The following is a 15,750-nucleotide window of genomic DNA, read 5'->3' as shown; positions in this document are numbered from 1 at the left end:
AAAGTATTTTTTAAATTAAGGTGTGTACATTGTTGTTTTAAACATAATGCTATTGCACACTTAATAGGCTACAGTATAATGTAAACAAAACTTTTATATGCGTTGGGAAACCAAAAAATGCATTTGATGTGCTCTATTGTGATATTTGCTTTATCAAGGTGTGCCTGCAGAGAAAATCCTTGAATGTTAAAGGTGAAAATGAACTCAGAGTAAAACAGCCCACATTTTCCAATTTCATTTGAAGCTACACTATAATCTCCTTAAGGTAGAGGCTTATTTAATTTCCCAAATCATAATTCTTCCTTCATAACCAATAAAGGTTAAATAATAGTCTTTCTATCTAAGCCAACACTTGGTTTAGATAGAATCTCTAGTTCTATCTAATTTACCTCTTTTCAGAGAACCCTCTTTGAGTGAGGCCAGCACCACAAGGCTGTGGGCACAGTATGTGACAATGCAGAGACACATTATGGTTACACATAAGAAACATTTTAGGAAATTATGTATCGCATGCATTTATAACATACATGAGAACTCTTAACAACCTCACTAAACCAAGATGACTTAGATACAATGTTTTTTAAATCAGGTAAATGCAACATGTCTCTACCGTTACTTTATGCCTGTGCTGGATAAAACTTTTTCAACCACAATCCGAAAACATCATAGCTCACCTATTTGCAATATATGATCCTCTTTTTTTAATGACTTTGAGGGCTCTCTCCTAGTTGGAAGGGATTTGCCACTGGAGCTGCAGTGGCCTTACAAGCCAGGAGCCAAGCCACTTCTACTCTGGAAGAAACCAGCACCTTTACCACTTTTGAGTCACAAAAACAAAGAGCTCACATATCCATTACTTACTTTTTAACCCTAGATTATTTTTGAATACCTATGAAAGACAATATATAGAGTTCTTCGGGTAATTAATACCCTCCAATGGTGTCTTAATATCGAATACCCTGCCCCAATACTCCTGACGATTTATCTCAAGCAAGCAGGACTGTGCCACGTTCCCACTCTACTGCCTACTTAGTCATTGTGTAATTTTTTAATGAATGTCCATGGTATACAGCAGTCAGGTTCCCCAGAGGAACAGAACCAATAGGAGATAGGCAGACAGATAACTAGACAGATATAAGATAACTGAGAGATATATATACAGAGAGACAGAGAGGGGAGGGAAGGAGAAAAGGAAAAAGGAAATTAACTGTAAGGAACTGGCTTGTGATCATGGAGCCGACAATTCTGAAACGTGCAGTGCAGGCGGCAGGCTGGAGACCCAGCCAAGAGTCAGCACTGCAGTCTTGAGTCTGAAGGCGGTCGGGAGGCAAAACTTCCTTCTGGGGGGCCTGCTCCGTCTTCCCTCCTGGAGCCTTAAGATGATTGGATGAGCCTCATCCACCTAATGAAGAGTGATCTGCTTCCCTCAAAGTCTGCTGATCTAAATGCTAATCACATCTGCACAACACCTTCGCCAGAACCTCTAGATGGGTGTTGGACCACAGGCGCCAGATTCAGCCAAATCGATGCCACTGTGCGCTGGGCACTGAAGATGGAGGTGGACGAGGCTGACAGACCCATGACCTCAAGGAGCACACACATACAGTTCCATAGAGCAAAAGTGAATTAATGTAAAATATACAGAGGGAAAAAAACATACATGCAGACACTTAACATGGAGAGAGCAGGATGACTTGGCAAATGTAGTCAGGCAAACTCGGCCTCGTGGTCCCTGCCCTGGGACAGGTGTGCTGACCTGAGGTTCAGTGGCTACATCTTATCTTCTCCAGCAAGTCCGTCGCTGCAGACCCCTGCCACACTCTTCCCGGGCCACGTTTACTGCGTGCACCGCCTAACTGGGTTACTGAGAGTTGACTCCCGCACAGGGTACACACGTACAGAGAAAACGCTTAGTAGAGTGGCTGCTGGGTTTGTTCTGCCTCTCCTGACTAGGTCTCCGCTTTTCTTCCACTTCAGGACTCACCGAGAAAATAGACCAAAATGTGCACCTCTGTGGAAGTGTCATTCAGCTGAGCTACCAAGACATGGCCAACGTTTCCTCTGGGACACGCCCAGTGAATTCCCCTCATTGCCCTGAGCTGCATGGTGTCTGCTTCACTTCACTGGAGTCAGATGTCTGACTTTGCATGACTGCCAGGCCCTCGGACGGAGCATGTTCGTTTCGTATGACCCACTTCACAGTGATCTTTGTAATCACATGATCTCCTCAAGCCTTTCTCAGATACATCACAGGACGTGGATGATCTGGAAGGGTGTACAAGTGCTACGTTAACCAACGCTGAATGACAGTTAAGACATTACTTGGGAATCAAGAGTAACTTGCTACTGTGAGTTTTGAGAGAAAGAATAGGAGTTGTCAGAAGAATCTGATCCTGTCAAGAACCCCCCACCAAGCTCTGCTGCTGGGAGGAGGTGATTCCAGCAGGTGAGCCCAGCTACTTTAAGTCCCAGGCCCTCTAACCTGGGGATTCACTTTCTGTCTTCTGTTGTTCTTATGCCTCTAAATTTCCTCTTCTCCTCCTAATGTTAAGCTCCTGAGTTCTCAACATTTCCCTGTAATAACTTCACCTACTGTCCCCTGTTCCATTCTGGTATATCAACCTGGCAACTTCCCTCTGATTTCCTACTGTTTTCCTTGTTTCAATATTTTGTTGACCAGGGAATTGTTCCTGACTCACTTAAACACAGTAATTCAAAACAAAGGACCCAAGCTTTTGCTCTTGACATTTTTGTTTAAGGACAAAACACTGATCCTTATACATAAAGAGAAGAAAAAGATATATTTTATATTGGTTTTTAAATAAAATAATTGAATCTGTCCCATGCAATATGCTTACCGTTACATTAGGTAAACTCTATTTAAATCATGAAAAATTTTGTATGCTTAATTTTGAAAAAATTTTCTCCTCCTCATATTACCATTATCTTAAAAACATCCAACTAATATGATTCCTTTGCACCTTTATAAATTTAGGCATTGTATATTATTAACCAAGTAATAAAGGAGTCAGTGGAAAAGTCAGCAGGATGGAAATCTGTCCAGGAGTCCCTGCAGGGACCCTCATCACACTGCAGGTGACTATGGTACAGTGTTGGTAGCCGAGCCTACCGCACCCTGAAAATGGCACCCTCTTTAAGAGGAAGTCCCTGCATAAGGGAGAAAAACAACTTGTGCAACAAAAACCCATGCAAATTGAGTCTGAGCATATGAACCAATCAGGCCAAAGTGTCATGCTAATTAAGGTTTATGCGACAGCACCAATCAGCGTAGAGCATGAGGCCTATATAAGCAGACCCTTTCTTCCCGTCTGCGTCCTGCCCGACACATTTGTTTCACAAAGAGCTGAAGAGTAAAGCTTTCTGCAGAAGAATCCTGCTGTTGTTGCGTGCTGTTCTTGCCGGCGAGGACGGGGTGCGCGACAAGTGGTGCCGAAACCCGGGAACCAGAACATCACCGGCACAGGGAGGACCCTTCAGACATCTGGAGAGGATTCAGAACTGCAGGACAGAAGAAAGCCCGGAGAGGTAAGTTCCGAGAGACGCGCTTTTAAGGGTGGTGGCTGATGGTTCTCTGTAAATAAAGAGGCACCATGGGAAACGCACCATCGTTAGTCTCAGCACTACAGGCAGTTCTCAAAGAGCGAAATTTGAAGGTCTCCACCAAAGTTTTAGGATCATTTGTAAAAGAAGTAGACCGTGTTGCCCCCTGGTTTATCTGTTCAGGGTCCCTCTCCATCCCGAGCTGGGACAAGTTAGGGAAAGATCTTGACAGAGAGGAAGAAGAAGGACGCTTGAGGGGAGGCGTTAGACCATTGTGGAAACTGATTAGAGCTTGCCTGCAGGATGAAAAGTGTGAAAAGGTGATAAAGGCAGGTCAGAGAGCCTTGTCAGACATCCAAGAAAGTATGTCAGAAACGGAACGGGAGACAGAGCTAGCTCGCGGCCGAAAAAGGGCCGCTAAAATGAAAGTTAAAAAGCCCCAGAGTGAGGGAGAGAGCCCGTCCAGGGCAAAAGCGAAAGAGCCCCGAGAAGCAGGTGACGACCGCCTCGGAGAAAATAGCAAATACCCCTGGAAAGAGTTGAGGGAACTCCAACTTTCCAATAGGGAATCAGAAGATGAACTAATGTCCTCGGAAGAGGAGGAGGAGACTAGAACCATGAAGTGCGGAAGTAAGGGAACCAGCAAGGCTGAAAGGCAGACCAAAGAGAATGAAAGCAGGGTGCTCTCCGTTGCCCACTGCTCCGCCACCTTATGTGAGCGGTACACATACTTTCTGTCACCCAGATACCATACTAGCAATTAAGCAAATGTTTCCTGTGTTTGAGGACAACGGGGTACGCTCCCATCAGCCCCTGAGTCATAAACAAGTTAAAGATTTAGCAGAATCCGTTCGGGCTTACGGAGTCAGTGCTAACTACACCTTAGCACAGATTGAAAGGTTGACAGAGACAGCTATGACACCTACAGATTGGCAGTATGTAACTAAAGCATGCCTTACTAGCATGGGACAATATATAGAGTGGAAAGCATTGTGGCATGATATCAGCATGACCCAGGCACGTGCAAACACTGCCGAAGGGCAACCCGCATGGTCATATGATATGTTGACAGGCCAGGGACAGTGGGTTGCCAACCAGACCGCCTTCCCCGCACAAGTGTACGCACAAATAAACGCGTGCGCTGCCAAGGCATGGAAAGCCCTCACTAACAAAGGGGAGGTGTCAGGCAATTTGACAAAGATTATCCAAGGGCCGAGCGAGCCATTTTCAGATTTCGTCGCTCGCATGATGGAGGCCGCGGGTAGAGTATTTGGGGACCAAGAGCAAGCTATGCCCCTAGTGGAGCAATTAGTATTCGAGCAGTGTACCAAAGAATGCAGGCAAGCGATTACACCCTGGAAACAGAAGGGGATGACTGCTTGGCTAAAAGCCTGCAGAGAAATAGGGGGACCACTCACCAATGCGGGCCTAGCCGCGGCTATATTACAAAGCCACAAACAAGCCAGAATTACTAATAAAAATATTAAGTGTTTTCAATGTGGGAAATTAGGACATATAAAGAGAGAATGTAGAAGCCCAACTTTAGAGCACACAACCCAAAAGACCCCTGGATTGTGCCCTAAGTGCAAAAAAGGCAGACATTGGGCCAATGAATGCCGATCTGTTAAAGACATAGAAGGGAAACCCTTAGAGCTGCCAAAAAATGCCCAGAGGGGCCCCTGCCGTCAGGGCCCGCAAATATATGGGGCAACCAGCACACAAGTATCATTTGGGAGCAACCAAGCCCCCCGAGGAGAGCCACTCCAGGTTCCGCGGGATTGGACATCCGTGCCACCACCAGAATAGTGTTAACTCCGCAGATGGGAGTTCAACCCATCCCCTCAGACTTTAAAGGCCCCTTACCACCAGATACAGTAGGGTTGCTCTTGGGGCGCTCTTCTGCTACCTTGAAAGGCCTTGTAGTCCATCCCGGAGTTATTGATCAGGACTATGAGGGACAGGTAAAAATCATGTGTTCAGCCCCCAGAGGAATCTACCCTATATCCCCAGGAGACCGCATAGCCCAACTCTTAGTGTTGCCTAGTCTCCATGCCAATTATCCAGCTACCACCACGGAGAGAGGAGAAAAGGGCTTTGGTTCCTCTAATTATAACTCAGCCTTTATAGTATTAGATTTAGCAGACAGACCAAAATTGACCCTTAAAATAGAGGGAAAAAGTTTTGAAGGAATCCTAGACACTGGAGCAGATAAAAGTATTATCTCTGCAACCTGGTGGCCCTCCAAATGGCCTGTAACCCAGTCCTCACACTCTTTACAAGGTTTAGGATATGAATCTAGTCCTACCATTAGTGCCAAACCATTGAAATGGCAAGCGCCTGAGGGGCAAGAAGGTACAGTTACCCCTTATGTGCTCCCACTGCCAGTCAATTTGTGGGGGAGAGATGTTATGCAGGGCCTAGGCCTTAAACTCATTAATGAATACTCCACCCCTGCCCTAGGCATGATGATGGATATGGGATATATCCCTGGTAAAGGGCTAGGGAAACACCAACAGGGACGCACAGAGCCTATCCTTCCCAAAGTAAAAAATGACCGTCATGGCCTGGGTTTTCCCTAGGGGCCATTGAGGATGCCATGCCCATACCTTGGCTTACAGAGGAGGCCATATGGGTACCTCAGTGGCCTCTGTCCTCTGAGAAATTAGAAGCAGCTCACCATTTAGTACAAGAACAGCTCCAATTAGGACATTTAGAACCCTCTGTATCTCCATGGAATACGCCCATATTTATAATCAGAAAAAAGTCAGGATCATGGAGATTGCTTCATGACTTGAGAGCAGTAAATGCTCAAATGAGAATACTTGGACCTGTCCAACGGGGACTGCCACTCCTCTCTGCTCTACCCAAAGAATGGAAAGTAATAATAGATATCAAAGATTGCTTCTTCTCCATACACCTAAACACCAGAGATAAAGGTTTGCTTTCACCCTGCCAGCTATTAATCATGAGCAACCAGACGCCAGATTTCAGTGGAAAGTCCTCCCTCAAGGGATGGCAAATAGCCCCACCATATGTCAACTGTATGTTCAGCAAGCGCTAGCACCAATTCGCAAAAACTACCCCAAACTAAAAATCATTCACTATATGGATGATATCCTTCTCTGCTCCCCACAATCAGCAGGAGTAGAAGAGGCCTATGTAAAGCTCACTAAATCCCTAGAGACTTGGGGACTGAATATAGCCAGTGAGAAGGTCCAAAAATCTAGTATTAGCAAATTCCTAGGAGCCACCATTTACACAGATGTAATTTGCCCCCAAAAGCTTGAGATAAGACATGATCAGCTGCGAACTTTGATTTCCAGAAACTCCTAGGAGACATTAATTGGTTGCGGCCATTTTTAAAGATACCTACCACTGAATTGAAACCGCTATTTAAAATCCTAGAAGGGGACTCACAACTAACATCTCCGCGCTCCCTTACACCTGAGGCAGTGCAGGCCATCCACAAGGTAGAACAGGCCTTAATGACAGCACAATTGAATAGGATACAATTAAATGAACCCTTTGAGTTATGCATCCTTCCTACTCCGGGACTGCCAACTGCAGTCTTGTGGCAACGAGGGCCACTGATCTGGATCCATCCCCAAGCCTCTCAGGCTAGAACGATAGAATACTACCCAGCTGCCATAGCCAATCTCGCTCTGAGGGGAATAAAAAACTCATTAACACATTTTGGGAAAGCTCCAGCAACAATCATAACCCCTTACAATATGGAGCAGATACAAACATTATGTGCTATGAATGATGATTGGGCCATACTTGCTTATAGCTTCTCAGGAACCTTTGATAATCATTTCCCCAAACATCCCCTCATCAATTTTGCTAGAAATCATCCCCTAGTGTTCCCTCGGGTCACTAGCTTAACCCCGTTGCCACATGGAGAAACAGTCTACACAGACGGATCCAAGACTGGCATAGGTGCCTATGTCCATAATGGCAGGGCGATAACAAAAAATTATACACCCAATACTCCACAAATCATTGAGTGCCACATAGTCTTAGAAGTACTACAAACCTTCCCTGGACCCTTGAATGTTGTGTCAGATTCTTGTTATGTAGTTAATGCAGTCAAATCTCTGGAAGTGGCCGGGCTAATCAAAGCATCCAGCACAGTAGCCACTCTGTTCAAGCAGCTGCAATCAGAATTACTTAATAGACGATCACCCTTATATATAACCCACATCAGAGCACATTCGGGCCTTCCCGGGCCTATGGCCCGCGGCAACCAGCTAGCAGACCTCGCGACTAGGAGTATAGCTTTCCCTCTGCTAGACCCTGTCGCCACAGCTTCAAAATTCCACTCACAATTTCATGTCACTGCTGAAACACTGCGCAAGCGGTTTAGCATAACCAGAGCCGAAGCTAGGAACATTGTTCTTAGCTGCCAACACTGCTGCAGTTTTCTTCCCACACCTCATGTTGGGATCAATCCTAGAGGTATTAAGCCTTTACAGGTTTGGCAAATGGATGTAACACATATTTCTTCCTTTGGGAAGCTGAAATATGTACATGTATCTGTGGATACTTGTTCGGGAGTCATCTTTGCCTCCCCATTGTCTGGAGAGAAAGTTTCCCATGTCATTCACCACTGTCTTGAGGCTTGGAGTGCATGGGGGTTACCCCAGATCCTCAAAACAGACAATGGTCCCGCCTATACTTCTGCCAAATTTGCTCAATTTTGTCATCACATGGGAATTAAACATATCACTGGTCTTCCTTACAACCCACAGGGTCAAGGGATTGTGGAGCGCGCGAACCGCACTCTCAAATCCTATCTAATTAAACAAAAAGGGGGAATTGAGGACATACCCCCCACACCCAAAACAGCTATAGCCCTAGCACTCTTCACTCTCAATTTTTTGAACCTGGATGCTCAAGGCCATACAGCAGCGGACCGCCATCATCAATGGCCAAAAGACCCACAAGAACTAGTAAAATGGAAGGATGTACTATCTAACCAATGGAAAGGCCCGGATCCAATTATAATTAGATCCAGGGGGGCTGTATGTGTTTTTCCCCAGGGTGAAGAAAACCCCTTCTGGATCCCGGAACGCCTGACCAGGAAAGTCCTGAACAAAGGAGATGGCGTCTCTGTGCCTGTGGATCCTGCTCTTGTCGATGGGAATCCTGACTCAGGGAGTACTGAGATGGGGAATATTGTCAGTCTTCCCTAAGCCCATGCCTGTTCGCTATAATGCAGCAGTTTTTCCACGCTTTTTTACTACTAACTCTAGCATGAACCTGCCTTACTTACCATTAGATTCTCTAGCAGCTTCTTTAGGAGAAAACCGAACCTTTGAAACCGATGGATCTTTGTGCTTCACCACTCGTAACCACTCAAATTGCCTGTCCCTTAAACAGCATATGTACGGGTGGTTTAGCCGTGATAGAAAATCGGGTGAATTTAGTCAGTCCTTTCGTGAGAATAAGACCTACACTAATGCAGCAGTAAGCCAAATGGTCCTTTGGATCAATGGTACATTTGTGAAACCTCCTATTAAGCAGATTAATTATAGCAACATATTCTTCCCTTACCGTCCCCGTCAACCCAAATATGCTCCCCATTGTGTGGGAGATTATGAGGGAGAACCATGGCCCTGGACAGACTGCCAGTCAGCTACAGTGACTTGGGCAGACACACACCAGAGGTTCACTATCTCCCCAGATATGACCAAAGGTAGAAGTTGGGGAACAGCAATGATAAAAGATAGCAATTACTCCCAGCCTATGAACAGGAATCCTTTTCACAAATGGATGCTGTGTGGCATTAATGGCTCTTGTACAGACCTGTCCCCACTATCCGCCCTTTTGGGTGGAGGGAAAGGCGTCAGCTACAACATGACCTATCAGTGCTATACTGATGTGAAATCCTCAAGCCCTACCACTCGTTTCTGTTCCCCGGTCTATTCTACGCAGGGAGCCCCCAGGCTCCCCTTCCCACCAGCTCCAGTATGCCTTTCCCCCCCATTCCTGTTTATCTTGTCCAATGATGGTTTTAACTCCTGTTCCAATACCTCCTGTTTTCTGTCTCAGTGCTGGGATGCGCTTAACTTTACCAATGCCTTAATAGCCCGTATTCCTCGTTGGGTCCCTGTCCCAGTAGACGCACCTAATACCATGACACTGTTTCGAGAGAAACGTGACTTCGGTGCTACAGCCGCTATAGTGCTTCTAATCTCCATATCCGCAGTTGCAGCCACCGCAGCTGGCATAGCTTTAGACACCTCTATCAAATCAGCTACAGAACTCAATAACCTTGCGGAATCAGTATCCTCTGCCCTTGACCATCAGTCCACGCTTGATGGCAAGCTGAAAGGAGGAATAATGGTCCTCAATCAGCGAGTAGATCTAGTGGAAGAGCAACTAGATGTGCTCTGGCAGTTAGCCCAATTGGGATGTGAGCGAAAGTTTCGCGCTCTCTGCATTACTAGCATACAATATGAAAACTTTACGTGAGCAGCTAATCTGTCACGAAGCCTGTCCCAGTATCTTTCAGGAAACTGGTCCCAAGACTTTGATGGAGCATTGGAAGAGCTACAGCGAGAAATAACCCACATCAACTCCACCCGGCTAGATATCTCCGTAGCAGAAGGACTCTCTTCCTGGTTCCACAGAGCTCTCTCCCACGTTAAAGAGTGGGCGGGCATGGCTGGGATGGGTGTATTCATGCTTGGAGGTCTCATGCTTCTACTCTGGTTGTTATGCAGGCTCCATGCCCAACATAGGCAAGATAAAGTAATCCTTGCTCAAGCTTTAATGGCGGTAGATATTGGCGCCTCTCCCCAAGTATGGCTCAACATGCTCAATAAAGAAGCTCAGCTTTAGCTTGAGGTAGCCCTTGCACCCTGAGCCCTTGTGGCATTGCACCAGGCCCGGGTACCTTATCGCTTACCTACAGCTTTCCCTAAGAAACTCGCGGTGCAAGAGGGTCAAAGAAAAGGTCCAAGACCCTTTGTACCAGACGGTCCCAACGTCTGCTAGAGGATGCGAGGCTATGCACTGCAAGAGGTTTTGGACCCCTCTGAGAGACATGCCTGATTGCATAGGGGTAGATGTCTACAAACCCCTCTCCGAAAATAGGACATCAAATGTTTCTGGAGATCAGGCCTCTATCTCCACCTCAGCTGACAAGTTCCGTCCTGAGTTTCTATTAAACAAAAAAGGGGGAGATGTTGGTAGCCGAGCCTACCGCACCCTGAAAATGGCACCCTCTTTAAGAGGAAGTCCCTGCATAAGGGAGAAAAACAACTTGTGCAACAAAAACCCATGCAAATTGAGTCTGAGCATATGAACCAATCAGGCCAAAGTGTCATGCTAATTAAGGCTTATGCGACAGCACCAATCAGCGTAGAGCATGAGGCCTATATAAGCAGACCCTTTCTTCCCGCCTGCGTCCTGCCCGACACATTTGTTTCACAAAGAGCTGAAGAGTAAAGCTTTCTGCAGAAGAATCCTGCTGTTGTTGCGTGCTGTTCTTGCCGGCGAGGACGGGGCACGCGACAGTACAGGGGTTTCAACTAATGGAGTACTCAGTACACTGAGGGCCTCTCCAAAGGACAAACCGAACATTAGTAACTTAAATATAATGGCCTTTGAGGACATTATGCTAAGTGAAGTCAGTCAGACAGAGAACCACAAAAATACTGTGTGATCTCACTTATCTGTGGAATCTTAAAAAAAAAATTTAAGCTCAAAGATACAGAGAACAGATTGGTGGTTGACAAAGGCGAGGAGTAGGGGCAAGCAAAATGGGTGAAGAGGGGGTCAAAAGCTACGAATTTCCAGTTAAAAAATAAATATACCATGGGAATGTAATGCACAGCATGATGACTGTAGTTAATAATACTGTAGTGCATATCTGAAAGTTGCTAAGAGACTGTATCTTTAATGTTTTCATCACACTGTTTCCAGTGGAAATATTACTATTCTTCCCAGAATCGTGTCTTGGAGGCGATGAAGAATGAAGCCAGCAGACAAGAGCACAGAGCAACGAGCAAAGCTTTTAATGAGTGGAAAGAAGACGGTTCCCACTGACTGGGAGGGGCCCGGGGGGAGGAAGTCGCTTGGACTGCAGGCTAGGGCTTTATATGCACAGTAAGGAGGAAGTTTACTTGGTTGCTTAGGACCTGTTGCTACGGCCGGGCTGGGATCAGAAAACTCCCTTGTTTCTTAGGCTGGCCATTTCAGGGAGTGGTTTCTTATGTGTCCCACTTGGCTGGTTGACCACAGTGCCTGATGTCAGCGTCCTACCTGGCCGATCTCTACCTGGGCGACACGTCCTGTTTGGCCTACCCCAATGGCTACCTCCTGCCTCAACATGAAAGAAAGTTTTTGTGACTATGTATAGTGACAGATGCTAGCTAGCCTATTACGGTGATCATTTCATAATTCATACAAATATCAAATCATGTTGTACACCTGAAACTAATATAATGTTTCTGCCTTTAATTTACTTCACATCAGTTATACTTCAATTTAAAAATAAGAGTTAAATCTAAAAAAACTAAAGTTACAGTTGCTAGTTTTATCCAAGGAACATACTAGTGAAAAATCTTTTCAGTAAATAGTTTTAGTAGATTTTTCTTTGGCAAGATAAATAGCACTTATTTATACTTCTAAATTAAGGGGATAAACATTTAAAGAAAGGTTGTTGCACCAGAAATGTTGGAAGCATTGCATTTTATGTGTATTTCTTAGACAATGAAAATGCTTAAAACACTGAGATTATATTTGCTACTTTTTTTTCTCTTGCTTACACCTATATTTTGTTCATTGGTTATCCCCTTGTTGGTACTTAGCCGATGGCCATGCATCAGAAGGCACTCGATAAGCTTTGAATGAATGGGTCACAGAAAGAAGGAGGGTACTCTGAAGACACAGCGGGGTAGAGCAAACCTGCCCTGCCTACGCCTGGGGCGGGCACAGGACCAGTCCGTGGTCACCACCACGTCTCCGTGTTTGTCAACAGGATCAGAATGACTCCTAAAGAATGACCTCAAACACTCTGCACATATAATTCAAACGAAGCAAATATCATTAGCGGTGAGTGACAGCCAGAGAAGTAGCTCGGCTGGTAGATCAGTTACTGTTATTGATATAATACACGGGGTGTTGCCAGAAACATCACTTATTTCTCTTTAATCTTACTGGAAAACTACTGAGCTGTGCCCCTGATCCAACCCAGAGGATTATGTGCGTTGTCTGCCAAGCAGCTTCCTCGGGCATCTTTATAATTGAGCTCCTGTTTCTGGAAGTAGGTGTGCCAAGGATTAGAACATTTTATCTGTATTTTTTCTTTTTTTTCCAGACACTCAGAGGAACACATAAACCTTAGAGTCCATTCATTCATTTTGTGTTCAATAGCTTATCTTGATTTCAGAAAATAATGCAGGTGATTGGTCCTATATCTACAATGGGAGTTTGGAGGGGAAACGTGATGACTAATTCCTAAGGTTAAGGAGAGAAATGAAAGAGTAAGCCACACCCACTCCGTACTCCACCGCTGTCCTCCCCTAACCCCTCTGCTTTTTCCTTTTTCCATAGCACTTACCTTCTTCCGACATGCTATCTACTTTTCTTATTTATCATGTTTTTTGATTATCGATCAGCCGTATCTCCCTGCTACAAGGTAAGTTCCGTAAGGGCAGGCACCTTGGTAATCTTCACTGACGTAGTTCAGGTGACCAAAACAACATGTGCTACTTACTCACATGCAATTTCATGGAATAATCTTGTAATGAAAACTTTTAAAAATGTATATTGAGATTTTTATTTCACATAACATATGAGTTCTACAATCTGTGTGTACAAGCTAAGCAGTGTCAAACTCTTTCTGTAAATGACCAGACAATAAATATTTCAGGCTTCAAAGACCATTTTTTGCAACTGTCAACTCTGCTGTTGTAGTGCAAGATCAGCCATAGATAATATGTAAAATAATAACAATAATAATAATAACAAGCATGGTTGTACTCTAACACAACTTTATCTATGGATGTTGAAGCTTTTTTCATTTACTTTTTATGTGTCATGAAATATTCTTTTTTTCCTATAAAACGTAAAGACCATTCTTTGGGCTGGATTTGGTCCACAGGCCATAGATTGACAACCTCCGTTATAAATCACCCTTCACAAATCAAATTATATTGTAAATGGAAAAGGGAAGCCACTGATGGATTTCCGAAGTCTATTAAGGGCAAGGGATTCTCATATATGATACCTGAGTGCCTCTCTGTGCCGACTGAACAAAAGAACTTGACAAATCTGTTGACAGCAACATTATTTTTTACCTCTAATGGGGCAGATGAAGAACCCATAGTCAGAATAGAAGTGTCAGCTCAGACTTTCTTACTAACTGGTTATTACCCATTATCATTATATTCATAACATTATTAATGTTATCTTCAATTGAGGTTTCTCGGTAATAATTGTTTTTAATACACATGCGCTTTTTGTTGAGGTTAGTTTAGTTGAACTGGAAGGACATAATCTGTAACCCTGCAGCTCAGAGGAACTGCCTCAGACCACAGCATGCTGAGGACAAACGCCCAGGCGAGGACGGAAGTCCAGCCCCTACACGTTTCTCAGGGTCACCACAGATGGTATGCGCCGCAACCTTCTGATACAACATGTATGTCAGCTGAGCTCCATATCACAAATACAATGAAACTTAATGTATTTCTTATATTAAGAACAAAAATAAATACAGCAAAAGCATAATCTTTTCTTGTTGCTCCCCAGCGGATGGTTTAACTCACTGACTCCTCTTTGAAGATCAGTAACCTGGCATTTGATTCACTAACCACACTATACATAAAGTCAAAGATAATTCTCCCTCCCAAACTTCCCTACTTAATCAGTATATGCCAGATGCACTTCCCTGCCTCCTGCCTCCCTTCCCTGGTCAGTGGTAGTGACTAAAGGCCTTCATCTGAAGGTTCATCCCCTCCCAGGTCCTCAGGGGGTCCTGCCTGGACTATGTCATGTGCGCATCCTGGACTAGCTAGACGTAGGCCATCTGCACTCCCCCTGATGCCACTGATACTCACATGCTGCCTAAGATCAGTGATCTCACAGGCACTTTCACATCCTTGCATCCTGCTCCCCTGCAATCTCTTCTAACGCCAATCATTCCAGAGCACAGCTTCAGATCCACATCTGCTGCTTGCAGGATACGCACCCCAGAATACACGTCTAGAATTCAATGCATTACCTTCCTTCCCAGCTGAAGCTATTGCCCTTCACGGTCCCTTCTTCCGGTAGGGCATAGGGCACCCTGCCATATACCTTTTCATGGCAAATTATTTGTTTGTTTATAGGTCTGTATTTGCCGCCAACAGCAAGAACCTTGATGATACAGACGTTACGTCACTCATGCTCCTACCCGAAGCCTAACTCAGTGTCTCCAAACTGACAAGCGAACTGAATGCAATGAGGAGGCCTTGATTTTCTGCTCAGTTGATTCCGTTTCCCGTAAGAGGTAGAAATTTGTCTAAATTTCATTTCACCTCCCTGGACTTAACATTCTACTTTAGGTGTGGTCTTTTCTCTCTGTACCTCAGTCTCGTCCCAAATGGATGCTCTGCCTTCTAGAGATACTTTATCGCATGCCCAGCAGACCCTGACTCTGAGCTCTCTAGTGTTACCAATTTCCACTGGAAGTCAGACACAACCCCTAGAATATAAATAAGACTTTTATTATAAATGTAGTTTGCCTTTTCCTGACCAAATATTTGCTTGAACCAAAAAAGCAATACTATTTTGGATCTGTGGAATATTTCTTTAGGAAAACATAATAGTTTAAGCCAGTCTGTGTTGATGTAACCACCTATACATCAGCAGGATAACTGGCCAGTACACAGGTGCTTTTCTTTTGTGGCCCAGAAAAGCTCACTGGGAACTTAACTTCAGTTGGGACCTCTTGTTTTTGAATGGTCCATTTGTACAAATATTTGGGTTAGCACAAAATAAGATATGAGGCACTGGTGCTACACATGTATGCAGAGTGTGGGGAATGGACAAAAGACAGATTCCTGTTCTATGTCTTAATGCCTTCAGTTTCCCAAACTGCTTTCTAGAAGTTATAACTTATTAATTTGTCTTTAGTTATTGTACTATATAGGATAATTATGAAGATTAATAAATTATTCTTAAAAATCTAAAGCAAAC

The 15,750-nt window shown here is 44.6% G+C and overlaps 1 protein-coding gene across 1 annotated transcript in view; it reads left to right on the top strand.

The window, feature by feature from the left end:
- Positions 1 to 3,298: 3,298 nt before the first annotated feature.
- Positions 3,299 to 15,750, top strand: part of LOC130681716 (uncharacterized) — a 38,805-nt gene continuing 26,353 nt past the window's right edge. The window contains exons 1-2 of the mRNA XM_057495168.1: positions 3,299 to 3,546; positions 8,604 to 9,730. Coding sequence (XP_057351151.1) covers positions 8,665 to 9,730 — 1,066 coding nt within the window. The 5' untranslated portion in view covers positions 3,299 to 3,546; positions 8,604 to 8,664. The remainder of the gene's footprint in view (positions 3,547 to 8,603; positions 9,731 to 15,750) is intronic.

The sequence above is a fragment of the Manis pentadactyla genome, chromosome 19, assembly GCF_030020395.1.
Source record: "Manis pentadactyla isolate mManPen7 chromosome 19, mManPen7.hap1, whole genome shotgun sequence".
NCBI lineage: Eukaryota > Metazoa > Chordata > Mammalia > Pholidota > Manidae > Manis > Manis pentadactyla.
The sequence above is the reverse complement of the archived record's forward strand: the minus strand, read 5'-3'. Positions and strand labels throughout refer to the sequence as shown.